Source organism: Solea solea, chromosome 2 (assembly GCF_958295425.1).
Source record: "Solea solea chromosome 2, fSolSol10.1, whole genome shotgun sequence".
Lineage (NCBI taxonomy): Eukaryota > Metazoa > Chordata > Actinopteri > Pleuronectiformes > Soleidae > Solea > Solea solea.
In genome coordinates this window covers 23,686,687-23,709,288 of record NC_081135.1, presented here as the reverse complement: position 1 = coordinate 23,709,288, position 22,602 = coordinate 23,686,687, and the positions used below count along the sequence as shown (strand labels likewise).

The following is a 22,602-nucleotide window of genomic DNA, read 5'->3' as shown; positions in this document are numbered from 1 at the left end:
TCTTTCTGCTGCTCCCCCTCCTCATCCTACTCCTCCTCCTCCTCTTCCTCAGCAGCTACTGCAGCAGCAGCCCGGTGCCTCCTGGATGGATACATGAAGAAATCCCCACCGCACGGCCACCATCCCCGCCACAATGGGCCGCAAGCCTTTCACTGCGTTGTCGTGTTGATATCGAGATATTTCAGTTATCAAATATGAATCATGCATTTGATATTTCTGGCCACTTTGCTCGTCAGCATCCTTTCGCCCTGGCTTCATCCATCACTAGCGTCATCCGGTACGTATTGACAATATATATATATATATATACTGCTGGCTTTGTGATGTTTTATGAAATGTTTTCCCCCCCACCTCGTCACTGTGATCTCAGGACATAGCCTCCACCCTCCACTTGTGCCTGTTCACCTTCACGTGACGACCCACAGCAGGGGCATGGTGTTTCCATCCCCACGGAGAAAGATATTATAATTAATATGCAGCGTCTTCAACATGATGGTGCATTAGGGCACACTACAGCATCTTTTGTCCGGCTTTTAAAACACAGTGCTCCACAGTAGCCGGGTGTGTGATTTGAATTATAGTAACAAGAGCATGATTTAATCTGCTCCTGCTGACTGAGGCTGCTTGGATTCATGCTGCATAATCTGTGCATATGTGTGTGTGTGTCTGATGCAGAGTTTCCTCTCTGGCAACGAGCACAATATTAGTCGCTTTGACTGAATTACATGCAAGTCCTGTGTTGTCAGTGCCATAATATGTGGCTGTTGCAGGACACCGTGTTACCAGTCTCACTGAAGTGTGTCCCGGAGAAATTGCAGTGGAGCTGCGACCACTTGCCTCAGTATTATCAATGCGTGTCATGAATAAAGGATGACAGCTGGCTCTTTGTACACTGCATGAGTATATATATATATATATATATGTGTGTGTGTGTGTGTGTGTGGGGAGCTGTCAGGTTTTTCATGTGTGTGTGTGTGTGTGCTGCAAATGTTCTTGCAGTTTCTCCTGGAGTGGAGGACAAGGTTGATCTGGATGCAGTGGCAGCACTGCTGAAGCAACAGGCAACTGCAGCACCTGCCACAGACAACACAACACACCATGCAGTAGAGCATGAGATCACCTACCCCTCCCGCTTAATTTACTACCTAAACGAGGACTCGGAGAGTACGTACCATGACCTGGACACGAGAGTCAAGAACCAGGCCACAGAGGGCCAGGTAAGCCAGCACATGTGACACTGGGATGGCGGGGGAGCAAACACCAATAGCATTGAGTGAAGAATCACACGCTGTGCTGTGTGTGTCAAAAATGTTGACGTTTGCTGTAGCTTTCGTTGAGCCGTTATTCCATAATTGGTCGTTTGGTGATACGCAGCACATTCTCAGACACTCACAGGGCGGGAGTCGTGCCAGTGCGACCATGCTGAAGTATGCCTTTCTCCCAGTTTACCCACCGTACATTGCTATATGTCATTAATCCACCACATCTGTTTTAAGTTTTGTCTTCCCTATCCTTCAAACCAGCCTTCCACAAACCTTTGATATGGGGAACTTTCTATTTTTGCTGTCTTTTCTGTAACACCTAATTTTAAGTCGGTAAAAGCAGACTAAAATATAGTACGTTTGAGAAAGGACTCACACCATTTCATGTGGGTTATTAAAAATGTCCTGCACTCACAACACAGTGACTTCTGCAGACAATATTGTTGATGATGAGGTTTTCTCCGTAGACTTATAAAAATCGGTCCGATATTGTGAATTTGTCTCCGGTGACCACTCTTTCTCCACTTCTTTCTTCACAGACTATCCACCTTGCCCAGGCCAGTTTCCAGTTAGAAGCATTTGGCTCCAGATTTGTCCTGGATCTCAGGTTAAACAAGTAGGTCCAAGTTTTCCTCATCTCGTCCAACGTTCTTGGAGTGTGATTTGTACGTCTTTTTCAACGTGGGTCTTTTGTCAGGGTCATGTTTAAATCATACGTTTTGCAGATTCTTTATTTCTTTAGTCCAACAAAACACCAAAGGCTTTTTCCCAACACTGTACAATTTAACGTTACAATAACAGTCATGTAAAGGTGAAGGCGCAGCGCTCGTCTGACCTCGGACACGAACATGACACGACTAAGACAAAGCAGTGAGTCACAGTAGACACATACAGTAAATCACAACACTTGAGGTTCCCGTCTGTGGCTGACTGTCTTTACGAAAGTGATACCGTTGTATGTCGGATTAGTCGATAATGTGCAGTGTCAGTCAGATACAGTGCAGGTTTTGGGAAGCATGATTCTAAGAGCAGTTTCACTTCAGCTGCCAGATGAGAGTCAAAGACGGGAGTGTTTCCTGAAAAAGGATTACGTGCTAACGCAGAGTCTGTATCTTTCGCAACGCTTAGATTCTTAGAAATCTTTAGAGACATATTCTGGGGTCTGTGATCACCGTCCCGTTCAGAGACATAAGGCTCTGGACACTCGATGATATTGATTTGCTCTCCTCACAAAGTAGCAAGTCTACATATGTGAAGGCTTAATGTGCATGTGTACAAGGGCTTAGAAATGTAGATTGAATTTCGGGACCTTTTGATTGGATTTAAAGCTGGATTCTGCACTATGTCACAAAGTGTTCTGCTTTTATATTGTGCCTTGTCTGAAAGATGATAGATGAGAGAACGAGAGAAAAATGGTGTGGTTGGAAATTCAGCCTCAATGCTGGTGTGCAGTGTTTAGTTTGCAGACACGCTGATAAAGTCTGTTCAAACCAGAGCCGTCATAAACCCACAAAACTGTACACTTATTTTATATTATACAAAAAAATGTATAATGATTTCCAAGTTTATTTGAGTGCATTTAGTTTAAAAGTGTGCCGTAATTCCGGTTAAATGATGTTGCAAACGCAGCTCTGCTATATCTGTAGTATGTGAAACGTTATTTTAGTGCCAATATAGAGGCTGGTCAGCAGTTTTCATATTCTAGAGCCTCCAGAAATGTTACATTCGCAAATGAAGCCACATATCTGAAGTGAGTAATCGATGCTCGTGTGTCGAGTGCGTGACCTAAATTGCCCGCTGTTTGCTTGCACTGTAGATTGTGTGTGAGACCCATGAGCTAACTTCAGTGTGCACCTTCTTTTGTGTGTGAACGGAGGGGTTTGAATTCCGCTTGGTGCTGTAGCTGCGACAGTACTGATCTAAATATAGATAAGTCTGCACCCTGTCAATGAGAAGGTGCTGCTTCATCCGCTCACCTCTTCTGCACCTGTGATTGTAAACCGAGGAAGTAGTTTTCATTTGCACCAAAAGAATTATTGACTGAAGCCACATCCTTTTTTTTATGTAGCTCATCACCAGTAACTTGCCTGTAATGGACCATTAGATCTTTCGTAGCAATCTTGTGCACTGCAGAGCCTTCCTCGGAGTGTTTTCATCTATTTAGACTGTGAGCAGATCATTGCTTCGTGTGTCGCTACATGATTCAGAGATCGGGTGCCAGGTCCTCTACTTCACTTTTGTCTCTCTTTTCTCTGCTCCTCCTCCTCCTCCTTCTCTTGCTGCTGCTGCTGCTGCTGCTGCTGCATTGTGGCAGTCCTCCTGTGTACCACACCGGCCACTTTATTAGGTACACAGGATGCCTTATAAAGTGGTAGGAGTGGCAGTCTCTGTGGTCTTCTGCTGCTGTAGCCCATTGGCTTCAAGGTTCAATGTGTTGTGCATTTAGAGATCGTCTTGAGGCATATCTTGGTTGTGACGAGTGGCTATTTGATTTGTTGCCTTTGTGTTATTCTAACCCAGACTGGTCATCCCCCGTTGTCGTCTGGCATCACCAAGGCACTTTTGCTCGCTGGTTATATTTATTTCTCTGTCTCTGCAAACGCTAGAGATGGTTGTGTGTGAAAATCCTTGGCTTCAACTGACTATCAGCTGTGAATGGAAAGCTCCATTAACGCTTGCCCCTCGTCATAGAAACGGTTATTTTTCATCATTGTTGTTTCCCATTTGTCATGAAAATGAATGAATTGAAAACCCAGTTATATGGTTAATGTTGTCCACACACAACATTTACCCAGTACACTCTGGTGTGGCCCTCTCTGCTCCTCAGGAATACTGAAACTCTTAAAAGCTTCTCATGGCTCACCTCTCCCCTCATAATGCTGATGCACTTCCTCCTCACATGTTCCTGAGCATCGCGCAAAAACATCGCACTGCTGGTGTCACAAGACGGACCCATGATGATTTTTTTTTTTATTATCATTATTACTATTTCTCTTTCTTCTGCTGCAGCACTGCTACATGTCCACAGAGAGGTGGATGTTTTGGATTTGCAAGACTACTCAGAAATAAAGCGCCATTATGGCAAAAAATTGCAGCCTCTTGAAATCGTCGGTCAGCTAACAGATTGAGTGTGTGTGTGTGTGTGTGGATAATGTTGAGGGAGGCTGACTCAGACAGCAGAAACTGCCGGGAGGACTGCTGTGCTCAAGGTGAAGCTGAGGCCTCACAATCATTCACCTTATTAGGCATATTCCAAACATCGTTACTGGTTTCTGTTCCTGTTCTCTTTCTCAACCAGGGATGTAATGTTGTGACATTTGAGGAAGACCCAGTCATGTACTGTAAAAAGCAGTTTTGAGTTGAACCTACTTTTAGAACGAATGAACGACTCTGCTTGGGCTCCCTCTTAAGCGTCTTATTAGGATAGTTTGTATTTTTTTGGGATTTTCCGCTGCTTGTGCAGCCTGAGCGTCGCAAGTGAATTCATCACTACGTTTCTTGAGGGCAGGCGATGTTTAACATCTGTGGTTCCCTCTTGAGATGCCATGGGCCATGTCATGTTTGTGCAGACTAATCCAGGCACTGTGGTTATGACTGTTCTTGTTTAAACTCCAACCAAAGCGGCGCTCGCCGCCTGTTTGAAACCGCAATAAGTGAGTCAGAGAAAGCAAAGTTAGACAGACTAATGCTGCCTTTTTTTTTATTGTCACTGCATCATATCCGTCCACCCTAACCAACTACACACCCTATTTTCTTTCCAGTGGCTTGCTGTCTTCAGATTATGTCGAGATCCATTATGAAGGGGGCAAACCCGTTCTTTCAAAGGTAATGTTAAAATTGACATTTTCTTTCATATCAACCAGAAAAAGCCTCATTGAGATTAAAAATAAATAAAACAAAATCTCTTTTACAAGAGGGTCGTGGCCGAGACAGGCAGCAGCATATTTAACAAAGCTACAGACGAGACAAAATGACAAGTTGCTGAAACATATAATGTGAAATTCCATCTGAGAGAATAAATAAATAGCATAATCATAAACAAATCAAAATATACACCATTAAAAGCAGCAGTTAAAACATCTACAGCCATATTCACGTGACTCCAAGTTCATTTAGAAACATCTTGGGCTTTGAAACTGAAGGACGGGCACAGATGTGCTTTGATGTCCTGTACATCTGTACATCTGTTTACTTGTGGTTCTTTAATGCTAAAACGTCTGCGAATGGATAATCAAATAAAGTCATCCAGAACTGCAGTCACATTCAGAGGTAAAGGTTCAGGTACATACATAGATACTGTACATAGATGGATGCATAGAGACAGCGCAAGTTCCTGCTGCTGCTGCTGCTGATTCAGGCAGAGGGCTGGGCTGGGTGTACTGTAGCTGAATCAGCAGGGTTTTGCTCTCCTGCAGCCTCCTGCTGGAGCTCTGGTCACATGACCATGAGGGAGAGAAAACACTCTGCAGTAACAGTGCAGCGTGGGATGGGTGAAGTGAGAGATAGAGGGACAGAGAATGGTGGTGAGGGTGTGGGGGGGGTGTCCTCCGTTCACCCCGGGTCTGACTCTGACAGCTGAGTCACAGACAGTACCAGAACCCACTTTGCAATGTATTTCTTCACACACTCACACACACACACACACACGTATAAACAAGCATAGAGCCGCCCGCAGAACTGGAACGGCGTCTGTGACACAAGCTGTTACATTGATGCCGGAATAATCAAGTTGATAAATGATGCAGTCAGTCATGAAATAATTCTGGTACATGTATTTTCGTGTGCTTGCCTTGCTGCTTCATTTGTGGCCATGGTTTCCCTGTGATGTTTCATTAGCACTGTGTTGTCTTTCCTCAGGGCGGTGAGCACTGTTACTACCATGGCCAGGTGAGAGGGAACGATAATTCCCATGTGGCCTTATCTACGTGCAACGGGCTGCAGTAAGTAACAGCAGTGTTCCGTGTGTGTGTGTGTGTGTGTGTGTGTGTGTGTTCCTCGCTGTGTGTTTTGGGACACACTCATCCCTGTTCCTCGCCTCCTACTGACTCACGGCTTCTCTCCCTTTTCTCTTTTCTGTGGCCGTCAGCGGGATGTTTGACGATGGAGTCTATGTCTATCTAATCGAGCCTTTAGAACAGACTCATTCAATCGTAAGTTATGTCCTTCGCCTTGAACCAAAATATGCATCTCGCACGTTTTGTTTTATTTTGTTTTTGTAGCCTCTCCTCCGCCACACTTTCCCAACAACCTGAGCTGTTTGTGCTTTTTACTGTTATAGCTGAGGATATCCTCATAGCTCCAAGGGCATTCCTGTTTGTAAAGCAAGGAGCTGAGACAAATGAGATAATGACGCACGTCTGGCCAGTGTGCAGTTAGCTTGTTATGCACACTGTTGGAGCCTAATAGTTTAATATAACGTGACATTATACTAAAACAAACATGTCCCTGTACTTCAATAAATAGGAGGATATTCATGAGGGTCGTGTCAGTGTTGTGTCATATACTGTATAGAAAATCACACATTTAAACGGACGTCGTCAAAGTTCTTGTGATGATTTTACATAAGAGTGTTTTTCAATTATACAACTACAGATCTAGATGCAGCTAACTTATACACACTGGTCCTTTAAATGTATATAATTCATCATTTCTTCAACGCGTGAACAAATAAAGTTCCTACAACATTAATAACATCTCTATTAAATTCAGTCACAAATAGGGTTTAGTCCCTTATTACTCTTATTGCTGCCATCACTTAATTCAAGTGTAATTTATTAGCTGGAAATGCTGAGCAAGCATGGCCAACTGTTGTTTTCCTTTTTTCTTTATCGTTATTATAATTATTATTATAATAATTATTATTATTATTATTATTGTTATAATTATATCATCAACAGCTCTCCCTACATTTTTCATCTGATTTCAAGTTTTATATTCCTGTCTTACCCAACAGTTTTAAGTTTATATAACCGTGTCCATAGTGAACACACTCATCCCTTCCCACTCGTGTGCCTCACCCTCTGCAGGATACAGCTGCAAGGCCACACAGACTAAGACGAGCAGCCTCCCTTCATTGGAACAATGATCCAGAGGAACAGGGTAAGGGTTTTTCCATCACTGTCATTCATTATCTTTTACAACCTCCTCTATCAGTCCTTCACCTCTAACTGTCACCACACCTCCACCTCATCCTGCCCCTACTTCCCTTACCTTACATGTATTGTATGTTCGCCACACAACATGCAAGTACACAGGGATTGGGGAACACAATGTCAATTTTCCATTGACCATTTTCTTCTTAATAGTGTATTGTGCTTTAGAGGAAACAAACATTTAAATTTCAAAATTTTAGTTTTTAATGAAGCATAGGATATTGTGGCCTTACAGCAAAAAGACTCAGGTTTGCAACCTGGTCCGACCAAGGTCCGACCTTTCTGTGTGTGGTTTCCTTCCACAGTCCAAGAACATGCAGAGGTTAATTGGATACTCAAAATTGTACCATAAAGTGTGGATGGTTGTGCGTTGGCGTTGCCTGGGTGTACTTTGTCTTTCACATGTCAGCCGAGATAGGCTCCAGCAGCCCTGTGACCCTCATGTGGGGGATAAAGTGGTAGACAATGAATGGGATATTCCATCCATCTTCGACCGCTTTATCCTCCACAGGAGGGTCGCGTGGGGGGTGCTGTGCCCACGATAGGCAGGTTGACATTCACACCTACGATCAATTTAGAGCACATGTGTCAAACTGGTGGCCCGATCAATTACATGCGGCCCGCCCACCACTGTGCAAGGTGATGGAATAGAGACAGAATATAAGTCTAAATGTATTTGCCGGCAATATTTTTATAATAGTAATAAGACATTCGGTTGTAATCATTGCTTTATTAAATGTATTACACTCAACATGAAATTACATATATTTAAGATGTTTTAATCCCAATGATCCTCGTCATTATTTGCCAAATTTTCCATTTAATTCTCCGTTTTTGTGCATCATAAATATGTTTTAATTGTGAATCATTTTATATCAAAACAAGCACTTTTACTTTGCAATGTCTAATATCATAATGAATATCTTGTATTGCCCACCGGCTACTAAATAGTTGTTTTTTCCACTTTTTTTCCCTCGATGTCGGCCCCTGCTTGACCAGAGTAGTTGCTCATTGGCCCCCAGGTCATTTGAGTTTGACACCCCTGATTTAGAGTGTCCAATTTACCTAATCCCCATATTGCATGTTTGTTGGACAGTGGGAGGAAGCCGGAGAACCCAGAGAAAACCCACGCACACACGGTCCAACTCCATGCATAAAGGCCCTTGTATACCTTTGTTCGCATCTAGCATAGATGCAGAGCTCCATGGAATTCAGGCAAACATTAAAATGAAAAAAACATCCAGCTGTGACCTTAAACCCATCAAAACATGGAAATACTTAATGTTCCTGTTTTGGCCTTGTGTGTGTTTGCAGTGGAGGAGGGGCAGCTCTTCCCAGGGCTGGATGACTTGTCCTGGCTGAAGCGCAGGAAAAAGAGAGCTGTAAGTCCTCTGATCTCACCTCACTCTGATGTACTCCAACACATTTTTCCACCGCTCTAAACATTTAAAAATAAAAACAACTTCACAGTGATTGCACATGTGGGACACTGGGATCTAAAACAGTTTGGAACACGTCGGTCACTGCTGATTGTTTCTGGTTTTGATTCGCAGATGCCTCGCAATGTGTTCGAGGAGACGAAATATTTAGAGATCATGATTGTCAGTGATCACAGTATGGTACGTGTCGCATATAATGATATTAATATATGTCTGCTTTGACTTTGTCTACATGGTATGACAAATGTAGCTCATTCGTCCCTTTGTTCTTGTCATTTGTGCGTGCAGTACAAACGACACAGGACGAAGCAGCACACGAGGAATTTTGCAAAGTCGGTGGTGAACCTCGTGGATGCTGTGAGTAAAATCTTTGAGAAATGTGGGTTTTCTTTTTCCGTTCTTAATAGAGATTAGTTTCAGAATGTGCACAGATAAGTCATTTTAATTTGCTGCGTGTGCTCAAAAAAAGGCGATATTCATCAACAGTTCGCTCGCCACTGTAGTCCTGACTGAAATATTACACATTTTTTAATAATAGTTGTCAAAAGATATTGAACGGATGTATCGTCCTTAAGATTTCTACTTGTATTCCAAGAGGTGATCTCTTTACGAGCACATTCAGCACATCAACGTTTTGAATTATCCTCTCAGATACTGTCTCTGAACTAAATATTTGTTTGAAAGAATTAAGCCCAATAACTGCCTTTAATCACAGTAAATCTCCTGTAATGTAAACGTCAGAGCCTCACCTGTCCTGCTCTTACTTCTTGTTGTGCCAGTGTTCTCATCATGCCACAAACCCCCCCGTCCACCGTTTTCTCTCTCTCTCATTCTGCCTTTCATTCCTCCCATTCACTGTGTGCTTCAATGCTAGATCTTCAAAGAGCAGCTACATACACGCGTGGTGCTTGTTGCTGTGGAGATCTGGACGGACAAGGATCAGATCCCCGTCACTGTGAGGCCGCTGGAAATGCTGCGAGACTTCGCCAAGTACCGGCAGCAGAGCATCAAGCAGCACGCAGACGCAGTTCACCTCTTCTCGTAAGCTCTGTACTGTAATTTGCTGGATATGTGTCTTAATAATATTAAATAATGTTAATTCTCAATTCTCAAAAGGACGGTTTCCTTAAAATAAAGTTATTTTTTGGACTTTATTGCTGCTGGATACCATTTTTCTGTATTGTTCTGTTTCTACGTTCGGCTTGCAACTACTGCTCCTCGAACACCAAACAGTACTGTGTCAGCAAACATGGATATTCATGTCCGATATCAAATCACTGCTGTGGACCGATCTCTGATCCACTGGGATGTGTCCTGACTTCACCTTTTGTCTCCTGTTGTCATAGAAACGTGACCTTCCATTATCGCAGAAGCAGCGCGGCGTACTTCGGGGGCACGTGCTCTCTGAGCCGCGGGGTCGGAGTCAATGAGGTCAGAGCGTCTTGTCTAACGTCTCGTGTTATTCTGAACGCGGGCGGCAGAGAGTGACCGCGGGTGAATAATCGCTGGGCTCTGTTTTGTCCACAGTACGGCACCACCGGGTCCATGGCCGTGTCTCTGTGCCAAAGTCTGTCACAGAATCTTGGAATCCAGTGGGACCCAGCATCTAAGAGAAGTATTCATGAATTAGATGCTATCTCATATTTAGTATGAGCGAGCCAGGAAGGGCACAATCAGCCAACTGAAATGACTGCAAAGCGGAAAATAAATATTCCACTTACATGTACTCTCATGGGTTTTCAGATACCCTTTGCTTCCTCATTTCCCCTGAACCCATTTTACTGGATTGTACTCTGAAGTCTATTAAACTTTATGTAATACTAACATCTAGTATTCTTATGGAAGCTAACTGTTATTTGTACAAGTTTCTTTGGTTGAAAGTATTTTTTTTTTATTTGTCATATTTAATATTTTGATATTTTTTATTCTGTGGCACGCTTGTTTGAAATACAGATTTTTTTTTTTTTTTTTTTTTAATGTATCCAGCCCTGGAAAACGTCTATTTGTGCGTCAGCATATTTCTTAAAACTCCAGTAAATAAAGTGAAGTTGTTGCCATGAGTTTTATTGTATAACTCCAGGCATAAGTATGTTATAATGAACCTTGGAATTTTCACAGTGCTGAACAAAATCTGCTTACTTATCATTAACGCCGTAATGTTGGAGAGTTCTTGACACTTGAAAGGGAGGATTGTATATATATTTTTTTTTAGTCCAGGCATTTAATTGTCTTATGGCATTGACAACAGCAGATGGCGCCTGTAAAACAAAAAGCTGCTCCACGAACATGAGCAAGCGGCCTCTCGACAGCTTTAATCCCAGGTGTGACAGATGGAGAGATGCACTGAATGTCCTTGGGAAAAAGGGGCGAAAAAAAAAAAAAAAGTGGTTAGAAAGCCGAGAACGTTGACTCAGGATTTAAGGCTTCGTTTTTAAGATCCCAGTGATTAATGAGGCAGCGTCGTCGAACAGATGTCATGTTAGAAAGCTCCGAAAATGCATGACGGCCACTCATTTTTCTGAATACACCAAAACTGATCAAGCTTCATGAGAAAATAGGATGAAATGTTTTAACAGAAATCAGTTACTAATGTCAGTCAATCAGGCTCTCTCATCTTTACATCAAGTCAGCGGTCTTCTCTTATTGTATGTAAATATTCTATTCATATATTTTATTTAAATACCTTGGAGAAAAAAAAACACTCATCCATGGATGCTGCTTGTAATCTCCCTTTCTCTTTCTTTCCTTGTCTCTGTGGCTTTTCTTTTCTCGCATTCCTCATTCCAGAGGAATGTGGTTGTTCTGACCCATGGACTGGCTGCATAATGGAGGACACTGGGTAATGTCCAACATTTCTCTTAGACACACACACAGACACTAAATAATGTAATAGACTGTTTAACTGAACAACTCACAGATCTGTGTTTTTCATAACATCAAGTAACCAATTAATGAAAATTTATTTTGACAATTCGTGTTCTAATTCTTACCATTTTGTTGAGTTTCTCGTTTGTTTTGTGTGTCAAAGCACTTTGTAAACTTTGTGTTGTATAAATGCAATTATTATTGTCGTACCATTCGCAGAGTTCTAGTCAATTATCACGCGGTTTTCTCTCCCGTCAGGGTCCAACATCCACGGAGATTCTCCAAATGCAGCATCTCGGACTACAAGGAGTTCCTCCTGAAAGGTGGCGGCTCTTGTCTGTTTAACAGGCCAACCAAGGTGAGAGGCTCGCCACTCTGCCTCTGTCACGTGTCAGCAACTTCATGTTTCGTTCCGGATCCTTCAAACCTCATCTTTTCTCATCTTATTTTGCAGCTGTTCGAGACAACCGAGTGCGGGAATGGATTTGTAGAAGTGGGAGAGGAGTGTGACTGCGGAGGCAGAGCTGTGGGTTCCCTCTCACTTCAGCGAGTCACGTCTGGTTGGTTGTCGTCGTCCCGTTTGCCCAGACTTTTAAAGCTGTCCCTCTTTTGTTTTCAGGAGTGCTACAAGGAATGCTGCAAGAAATGTTCCCTTGCCAACGGGGCACACTGCAGCGATGGCCCGTGCTGCAATAACACATGTTTGGTATGAGTTGCTTCTTTTCTTCAAAGCACTCGTTTTCAAACTGCTTGTTTTATTCAGACTTTTTTCTTGTCTTCTTTTCCCGCGCAGTTATATCCACGAGGTTACAGTTGTCGCTACGCTGTGAACGACTGTGATATCTCAGAGACCTGCTCTGGAGACTCCGGACAGGTGTTCTTATGTAGAAGTCACATTTACGTACTATTTGCTTCAAACACGTCACCTGTCTAAACCCTGTGCATTGATGCACAGGGTTTAGACATTATTTATCTATCGCTTTCTTTCAGTGCCCTCTCAACCTTCATAAACAAGATGGCTACCAGTGCCAGATGGACCAGGTACATGGACTGATTTAGCTTTTTATTTCGCTTGTAACAGTTTGTAAGCAGAAAGCTAAAATTGTTTCTCTGTGTCTGTAACTGTGTGCAGGGTCGCTGCTACAGTGGAGAGTGCAAGACCAGAGAGAGCCAGTGTAAATACATCTGGGGGTCAAGTAAGATCACAACTTCTCAATGGTGTTGATATCAGAGTGTCACCGTGTATGTGCATGTATGTCAGAAACTGTGCAGTTCCCTGCTCTGTGTTCCTCAGAGGCTGGAGGTTCAGTGAAGTTCTGCTATGAGAAGCTCAACACAGAAGGCACAGAGAAGGGCAACTGCGGAAGAGACGGAGAGAAGTGGGTCCAGTGTAGCAAACAGTGAGTTTTCAGAGATAAGGACGATGTTATTACATCTGTACGTGTCAGGTTTGAGGTTTGTTATGGCTCTGTGAAGCAATACTATCAGACCTGACTGAGGGTTTTTTCTTAAAGGCGACATAGACCGGAAGCTCCAATTAACGCTGCGTTTGTGTGTGTTTCTGCATCATTACCTCGTTTATGAAACCCCAAAGTTTCAGAACAAACAGTTCAGCCACTGCTGAGAAAATAGGGTTTTATTGTTTTCCTGGGCTCTGCGAAGCGGATCGGCCCTTCCGTATGTTGATGTTGTCATCAGTATACCTCACCACTCCTCTCACCACCGCAGCGCCTCCTGGTGCGGGCACTAGTCCGGGCACGTCCGGTTGCGTACATTCAACCGCAGAAGAAGAAGAAGAACTACTCTCGTTGTAGCTGCTGAGATGCAGAGCATCCACCGTGCCAGAGGGGGAGCTGTGTATCTGAGAGCTGGCCTACCAATTACGTCACTTCCAGGTACCTGGCCAATCACAGGACAGTGGGAAAGCTCTCGTTAGCTGGCCAATCACAACACAGTCCACATTCTGGGGGTGTGATTTTGGTCTGAAACAGCGCGGCTGACGAGAGCGTCAGTGAGGAGATATTTTGATCGGCTCGTTTGCAGCGACTAGGAGGTTTTTAACCATGAAAACAAGTTAATATATGTAAGTAGACCTCCATAACTAACATATATGTGTGATACAAGCATTCTATGTCACCTTTAATACACAGCACAGTGTCGGGCAGGGAAATGAAGTATTAACATCTGGGTTTTTTGAGCAGTATAATTTACTTTTCATGGGAGTTTCTTTCTATTTTCATACTCCATCTGGTTTGCAGGCATTTTGCTTTACTAGCACAATGTATATCTGTCATGATATATACTCGCATCCTGTGTACAACTTGACAATACCACAGGGGGAAACATGGTGAGAGTCATGTGGGGCCTAATCAGCATTGTGTCAACTGCTTCTGGCAGTGATTTGGATTTAATTCATTCAATGAGATTTGTTTTTTAGGTTTCGATTAATAGGTTTAAGTTTGTCTGTTCACACCTGGCATTAAAACGCGCCCTGTATATGCAATATGCAAACACACATGGATGTCATGTGTGTTTGTGAGGACTAAAATTATGTTTTTCTGACTGTACAGGTGTGTCAGCTGTCATTGTGTTTTGCATATGTGTGTGTCAGTGACAGGTAAACAGGAGCTCAGCGAGTGATTCCAACACAGGACGCACACAATAATAAACAAGACCTATCAATAAATTACTTTTAAGATAATAAAGGGTATATTGTATTGAAATGCTAATTGTACTTAGCAATACATGTCTATTTGAGTTTATGGTTCTGATGACCCAGTGGAATCAGTGTCAAGTGAGATTTTAGTTATTTTTTTAATCCAGTAGGGAGCAACAGTGGGTTAATAATTTCTTATTTTTCCTATTATTAAAGTTAATCACTGATTGTTATATACAAAAAGTGTTTTGTTATCCTTTAGGTTCGCTTTTAATATTGTGCAGCTCTCTCCAAATCCACATTAATTATGCTGAATATGCAAAAATGACTGCTATACTATATACTGTGATGACTTCACACATAAAATGGCTGTAATGGTCTGAATTTATATGACTTCTTTGTCGTCATAGAGACCACTCAAAATGCTTTATACAGTTTCTCCCATAAGTATATGACCCATATCGACAAATAAGAGGGATTTTCTGTAAATAGCTGGGCCTTACATTCACATGTAAAAGAAGCAAAAGAAAGGGGATACCATGACAACTCATACTTTGGGCACAGGCATCTTGCACAGATATGTCTTTACTTCTCTTTTACAGCGACGTTTTCTGTGGTTACCTTTTGTGTACCAACACTGGCCGTAATCCACGTATTGGAGTAATAAAAGGAGAGATAACCACCACCTTCTTCAACTATAAAAATGGACAGATAGATTGCAGGTAAACCTACTGAATATCTGCTAGTTATAGCTTATAGTTCTTGATTTGTATTCCCTCCCTCTCTATTCACCTGCCTACCTTCCTCCCCTCAGTGGTGGCCATGTCCTCCTAGACGATGACACCGATTTAGGCTATGTAGACGATGGGACTCCCTGCGGGCCGTCAATGATGTGCCTTGACCGCAAGTGTCTGCCCATCCAGTCACTCAACATGAGCACCTGCCCCAGCGGACCTAATGGTCAGGTGTGCTCTGCCCATGGGGTGAGTCCCAGTGTGATATTACCCACAATTCTCCCCTCACTCATTGTGGTCTGACCTGGTCCAGCTCCACGAGAGGACATAAGGAGGCTTAGCCCCCCTCAGTTGTACGTTCTGCTTCCTCTGTTAAAGATTTATGCATCAAAAGAAAATTAAATTCAGTATACTGTATATTTAAATATGTGTGTCTGTGTGTAGTCAACAGTTGACTTTCAAATGTAGTACATGACATAATGCTTTGACTTTTATTTATTTTAATGTTGAATATAAAATAAAATGTGCCAAACAAAATGATTAACTTATCGCCTAAGCCTAGACATGGACAATGTAAACACGATTTCCTTTTATGCTATATGCTCCTATTTTCTTTACCCTGTGGTACGCGTGGGACTGTGTTAACGTGGTTGCATAAAAACCTAGGAACATTAAGACAGCTGCTGGAAATGTTGTGTGTCAGCAAATTTATTTAAAGCGCTTACGTGTCTCTTACCGTCGCCTCATTTGTTTCTGTCTTACTTGTGCAGGTGTGCAACAATGAAGCCACATGCACCTGTGACGCCACATGGGCAGGGACAGACTGTAGCATGCCTGACCCACCTAAAGAGCCTGAGGCCACTCAGGACGAAGGGCCCAAGGGTCGGTTTCCACCTCTTTCAACCTCTGAAATCTAATAGAATGAATAACATGCACACATTAATATGGATTCATTTCATTTAACCAAGATTTACCTTGACTTATGAGCATATGCTGTATATTTTGTCATTCTCAGTCAGGGGAGCTGAGTCAGCACATGCGAGTTTCTCAGGTGTACTTGTGCCTGCAAAGGCTTAACATGTAAAGTATCAGCCAAATGTGAATATAAAAGCAGTGTTCTGATTTATTTAGTTTGATTGGAGACGATTCAGTGAACACACAGTTCAGCTGTACACCTTATGGTTTGCCTACAGGGGAGACGGGGGAGGTGGTTAAGGGGGAGGGAAGCGTCACCGATTCACTTCATCCTTGACTCTGAAGCAGAAGCCTGCTGTTTGTTTTTGACAGGGTGGTAATAATGCTCCTTTTCCCTCTACACAGTGAGCGTGGCCACTAACAGGCTGATAGGGGCAGTAGCAGGGACCATTCTGGCCCTGGGGGTGATTTTTGGAGGCACAGGGTGGGGAATAGAGTAAGCATCTTTAACCCTTTCACAGCTCTTCTTCTCATAGTGGTGCCTCAGTGTGCGGGCGGTCTCGTGAGCCGGCCTGAGCCCGTATGTGCGTCCCGGTGGCTTTGTGTTTTCTTGTGTGTTGGTGATGACCATATAATTGTCATGTGATTGGATGTTTTCAGTGTCGTGTGATTGATTGATGGAACCCCCCCCCTGCCTCCTCCTCCTCCTCTTCCTACTCTCTTGCCACTTCCTGTTGTTCCCCCATTACTACAAGTCTCTCTCTCTCTCTCTCTCTCTCTACATCCTCCCTCCTCCTCTTCTTATCCCGTTTCTTTCTCTTATTCTTAGTCATTATGTGGTTGCTCCTGTGATCCTCTCCTTTCTGGGGCATGTGGGGCATTTAGATGGAAAACAGTCCTGAGAAGTGTCCAGTTAGTGACCTGGCTTGTCAGTCAGTGGTAGGCTGTGTGGTGACTGGGACCCCTAAAAACATTTTTCTACTGCTCTTACTGCAGGCCACATATACATATCACCTCAGTCAATCTCTGTTCTTTAAAACAACAGCGATGGAAACCCAGGGTCTAGTCCTCTGCACAACCTTAACAAACACACCACTGATAATCACTATGTCAACTGACACCAGATAAATATTCCCAGGGCCTCCACTTGAAATCTCCATGTCACACGATAAAGGGGGCTGACAAAGCATGCAAAAATACATTCTCAGACTTACTGTAGTGGTATATTAAATGGTTATTGTTTTCTGTTCCATGTGAAATCATCCTTGTATAGTTCTATGTCGTTGATACAGTGAGTGAGAGCAGAAACTCATGTCTTTTTCCCCATAACCCTTTACAGGTCCTAGTGCCACCAATCTAATAATAGGCTCCATCGCCGGAGCCATCCTTGTGGCTGCCATAGTGCTGGGGGGGACTGGATGGGGCTTTAAGTAAGCAACACGCCGCATGCCTCTCCTACTATAACTCTAGCATCCCTGCTGCTTTTAGACACCAGGGTTTGAGCCTCTGCTACTGAATATACACACTTGGAGTGGACAACACACACACAAACAGATGTATTTTTTTTTATTGAATAATTGTGTAGCAGCACTTAATACAAATTTGCCTGAAATGCTCAGCTTCATCCAGCGTACGGTCCTGCCGGTTTTTTCCCTGAGGGCGACGTGGATGTTGTTCTGTGTATCGATGTGTGAAGACAAATTTGAAGCAACATCAAGGGCCGTCCGTGCATCTGTAGCAGAACCTCAAACTGATTGGATGGGCAGAGCTCAATGCTTTACATGCATGTTTAGTAAAGGACTTAACAACAGAGACCCTTACAAACAAAAGTGAAGCACTTGTAAGAGCTAAATTTAATAAAACAAATAGCCTGTGTATGTCTGTATTAGCAAGTTAACTCTCACGTACCATCTGAAGTGCAAGAATTTGACACTAACATATCTCTGTGTAGCCAGGAAATGTACTCTCTTGCACAATATATTATTTTTTTAAGACGTTTTTCCAATCTACCACTTTTTTTTTTTTTGCCTGATGTCTTGAGCAACAGGGGTGTTAAAACATCTTTAAATAGGAGGAAAAATATGAAATATAATCCTGCAGCCACCAAAGCATGCCGGTTAGCAAAGCACCATGATTGTCACCAAAAAAGAAAGAAAAGAAAAGAAAAAAAAATAAGCAAGAAAACATTTCTGCATGTTGACTTGTTGATTTGGAGGAGGTCAGTTCATTGCACAAAGGCTGAGTGATTAGGTCCAGGGTTGTTGTGCTCTCATCACTCCCATGATCTTTTTCTTGGTCCATTACTGTTTGAGGGTGAGACTTTAAATGTAGTGGTGAGAGCGACACAGACAGAGAGACAGAGACAGACAGACAGAGAGAAGCCAGGACCTTTTTGTTGGTCGCAGCCTTTGTGCCATGGCTGGCCACACCCACCTGGATGGCCAGGCTCCACCATAGAGCAGAGCCGGACTCTTGGACCCGCCCACACCAGCTGCCATTGCTGCCTGCTTCACAGACCTGGTACAGACACAGCGCATTGCACTGCATGAACCACGCACAGCAATAGTGCCACCTTCAACTGGCCTACTATTGGAAGAGGTGCATGACAGAGTGATAGAAGCCCCACAACAAGCCACAGTACGGGGAGGTTGTACATCACTCCTGTTGTCGTATTTGTTGTTGTCGTTCCATTGTTGTGGTAGTAGTTGTTGCTTCTGCTGCCGTGGTTGTTGTTTCTGTGGTTGTCTCCTCTTTCCCTCCTCTGTAGAGTATCTTTTATGTTAGCTCTTTCTTCCCAGATGGTTAAGTTTTGCGTGGGAACAAATGTCTTTTCCATCAAAATTGGTAACGAGACGTGTCCTCTACACATCTTCACCCTGTAAAGTGATGTTGCACGAACATGCCAGTCTGCACTTGTTTGCTGGAGGCCAACAAAGGTTTTTATGTTCATAGACCAGTGTTGCAAGATTTGCCAGTGGCCCAGTTAGAGATCAGAATATCCTTTTTTTTCATTTTCATCAACTATATAAACACGCCTGAGCAAAAAGTACTCAAAATGTTTAAAAAATCGGATCAAATTTGTGAAATGTGTAAATAGGGCACAGTTTAAAGTTCACTATATAAAAGAAAAACTGTCTTCTTTGTGACTTCTGCGCAATTATCGGTACTCCCGGTTTATTAACAGAAATATGCGATATATAAAATGAATCATAACTTTGACTCAACAACAGATTTTGTAAAGCTGAAGATGTGGCCTGTAAACGCCATCTAAGGAGTTGTGTATTAATCCCATGGCAATTTACTAAGGGTGCACCTGCGGCACGGATCTGTGTCGCTTGAGCACTGAGGGTTACATATTAACAGCTTGTGATTGCTGTATACTATTGGATGTATGAACAGCTGTCAATTTATTACATTGAAATAAAGTAAAACTTAAGAGTAGTTGATTCGCAGAGAGGCATGGGACGATTTTAAAAGTTTATGTCACGCAATTGTTTCATCCTGAACAAATTAATTGCGATTAATGTTATTACTGCCATGTGTTTTAATAAAATAAAATTCCGACTTATGGCAGTCATGTAATAAGATCATAGATGATGGATGAAGGAAAAATAAGTCATGAGGAAAGATGTAGCTCCTGTTTTATATATGGTTGCATAGGCACATTAGAAATAGATCACAATAGAATAGAAATTCACCACGATGAACGTATTCAAAGTGCTTTTAATCCCGATAAGTGATTCTGATAAGTCATGATAAGATTCTTTTTCAGTGACTTGCAAATGGATTTATGGGCTTTAATTTGCAGTGTATTTGTAAAGTGTAAAGATTTCTGAAAGGACGACTCTAGGTCCATATTTCAACCGTTAATTTTCAACATTTGTTTTGGTATTACACTAACTGACTTATTTTCAGAGAACTTTTTTTACACTTAATTGTGGCACATCTGTCATTTCAAAATGGTCATCAGCATAATTCCTGTTGTTACTACTTGTTACACTTGTCCCTATCACCTATCGTCTCTCCCGGAAAACCAAATCTGGCAACACTGTCACAGACCACATTCACACTTATTAATTTATTAGCTTTTTTGAGTGAGTGGACGTTATTGTCCTTTTGCTCAATGTTTTCACCTTTATCTACTGCTTGGTGTGACAAAATACAACGCAAATAAATTAAAAAACACAACTAAATTTGACTCTATGAATAAAAAAGTGGACATTAAGGAAAATGTTTATCATAGAGGTTTGTGAATGTAAATACCTTTGACTGTCTCTGCTTTCAAGGTCAAACTGGCCAACATGGACCAGCCTTCCTCAGACACACTTCTGTGTCTTCAGCATTTTGATCTTTGAAGTCTTCAAAAACGACACAGAAAAATTTTAAATGTTGTAGTTTCTCTTCACTGAATACAGCAGCAAGTTTAAAGCACTGTTTTACAGCATTTCCTTGAAGAGATGAGTGTGGTTGCTTGTCCAGGTTGCACTGTCTGTAACTCTTTGTGTGATGATGGCCGACACTGACTTTCTCTTTCTTATCTCTGCATAAGAAATGTGAAGAAGCGGCGATACGACCCCAACGCCTCAGCCATTTAACCCAGGGAGAGACGGCAATCACCGATGGACTCCTCCAAGGCTTCCTTAGTTGGCTACCTGACAGCTGGACTGCACTTATTGCTGCTGATCTTTTTGGCATTAGATTTACTTGAAAAAAGACATAGTGGACGTTTTACCAATTTCCATTGTAGTTACATAAGAAATGCAACCTTTTCAGTATCATCTCACACATATACCAACCCCCACCACCCCACACACCCTGATCTCTAGAGTGACAGTGCTCCTCTTCCATATTTTAGTGCCAGTGCACAGGCGTTCAGGCGGAATCCACACCACTCTCTCACCTGGCATGATTATCCACACCAAACGTGCTGCTTGCTGGCCCCCTGGCATGAAGAGTCCTCCCTACAGGGCTCTGCATGGCTCTCAAAGCTATACTATACTGCAAAAGCATACACACAGGGAAAAAAAAAAAGAAAAAGAATTATCCAGTAGAGGAGATAGCCTCTTTAAAAAACCAAACCCAGCGGAAAACAGGTTGAACCTCCTTTAGTTCACTCAAAGGTGCTGCATGTGAGTTATCCATAGAGGCAGTGCAGACCACAGAGTGAATGCACACACGCGCGCGCGCACACACACACAAAAATGTACATAAATAAGGAGTTCATGTTTAGAATTATCAGCATATTTTAAAAGAACATCCGTTTGCTTTTGTTTTTTTATCTTCGCATGTTGAATCGCAGGTGTTTTTGGCAATGTTACTCACAACAAACAAACAAACAAACAAAAAAACTACAGTTACGATTTGGGCCTAAATTGAAGTCGCACACTGCACATCGCCTGCTGCGATTGCTTCAAGGTTTAGATTCACTTAAAAGCAGTTGTGATGTCCAGGAGAAGCATGTCAGTTCTAGAGGGATTTAGACTGAGGTCGTGTCAGCCTAACATCACCAGATTTCCTCCCCCCTCCAGGATTCTTCAACAGTTACTCAAAAGCCAAAGAACCAATCACCTGAACGTATGGATGTTGTTGCACACGGAGCACTTTCCCCCTCTGTCTGCAGCCAGTGGTGCCTGTCCTACTGCTGAGGGCATGAAGTCTGTCCATGCAGGTGCTCACCTGTCTAGACAGCTCTTACTTAACAGTCCCTCATATCACCACCCACTATACTGGCTTAGCCTTTTTGCTCTCATACACTCTTTAATAGAAATCAAGATCAGCTCTACCGGTAACGCTGCATGCAATCACTTATAGTGGGCTTATAATTCTATATGGGAGTCCCCCGAAATCCGCAACAGAAATATGCTACAAAAGATAGGTGCATGTCAACTACAGAAAAAACAACAAAAAAAAAAACATTTATCTTTTATTTACTATGCAAAGAGAGATATTGCACAAAAGTATGGGTAATAATGATGATATCAATATAGACATGAATTTACAAAAACGTCTGCTAATTAGCTGATCTTTTGTATCTGGCCACTCCCACATCTTGTTTCATTTCGCTTCTCCATTCTCAAACTACGAGCAAGTAAAAATAACGATAACAATAATAATAATAATAATAATAATTTAACAAAAAAAAAGAAAAAAGTACTGAATATTGACAATGAAAAACAAGAGAGCACCCTTTTACATTTGTGGAACTGAAAAAAGACAAAAACATTTTTGTGTGTTTTCCATTCAGTCTGATGTTTTTAATCACACACATGTACACAGACGCACACATGCACACAAACACTGTATGGTGCCTGTACGTAATGAGGCCTGAACAGTTTCCTTGTGCAGGGCTATTATTTCCAGTCCAGCTGACAGTTGGTGTGTTCCAGGTGCTGCCATAGCACTGGCATCAATGTAAACCTCCATGTTACTCATCGTCTGGTGTCCCTCTCTCACTGCATCATGTACAGTTGGACCGATGAATAAACTACTGACAAATTTTATCTGTGCTTTGCCGTCTTTGTCAAATCCACACTGACGTGATTCTTATCTCCTGGAGCGATGTATGACAAACATGACCGA

The 22,602-nt window shown here is 42.5% G+C and overlaps 1 protein-coding gene across 4 annotated transcripts; it reads left to right on the top strand.

Annotated features, from left to right (window-relative positions):
• LOC131443647 (disintegrin and metalloproteinase domain-containing protein 23) lies at nt 1–22,523 on the top strand. 4 transcript variants are annotated; one of them, XM_058613459.1, is made up of 26 exons: nt 1–277; nt 1,000–1,217; nt 1,802–1,878; nt 5,024–5,087; nt 6,120–6,202; nt 6,349–6,412; nt 7,289–7,361; nt 8,729–8,796; nt 8,968–9,033; nt 9,142–9,210; nt 9,728–9,894; nt 10,200–10,284; nt 10,381–10,468; nt 11,641–11,692; nt 11,977–12,076; nt 12,173–12,244; nt 12,338–12,424; nt 12,512–12,592; nt 12,709–12,759; nt 12,851–12,914; nt 13,013–13,118; nt 14,977–15,096; nt 15,189–15,357; nt 15,879–15,990; nt 17,363–17,453; nt 20,573–22,523. In XM_058613459.1, exons 1-26 carry the CDS (start codon nt 202–204, stop codon nt 20,616–20,618), a joined length of 2,349 nt encoding a protein of 782 aa, XP_058469442.1. In that variant the 5' UTR covers nt 1–201; the 3' UTR covers nt 20,619–22,523. The 4 variants fall into 4 exon arrangements, with proteins under 4 accessions (XP_058469442.1, XP_058469451.1, XP_058469459.1 ...); XM_058613468.1 differs by lacking the exon at nt 17,363–17,453 and adding an exon at nt 16,429–16,519; XM_058613476.1 differs by lacking the exon at nt 20,573–22,523 and adding an exon at nt 16,429–16,519.
• Nucleotides 22,524–22,602: the final 79 nt, after the last annotated feature.

Coding starts and splice junctions, on each gene's coding strand:
- LOC131443647 (XM_058613459.1), top strand. CDS start 202: ATGCATTTGATATTTCTGGCCACTTTGCTCGTCAGCATCCTTTCGCCC. Junction 9,895..10,199: donor GACGCAGTTCACCTCTTCTC/GTAAGCTCTGTA, acceptor CTGTTGTCATAG/AAACGTGACCTTCCATTATC. Junction 12,593..12,708: donor GCTCTGGAGACTCCGGACAG/GTGTTCTTATGT, acceptor GCTTTCTTTCAG/TGCCCTCTCAACCTTCATAA.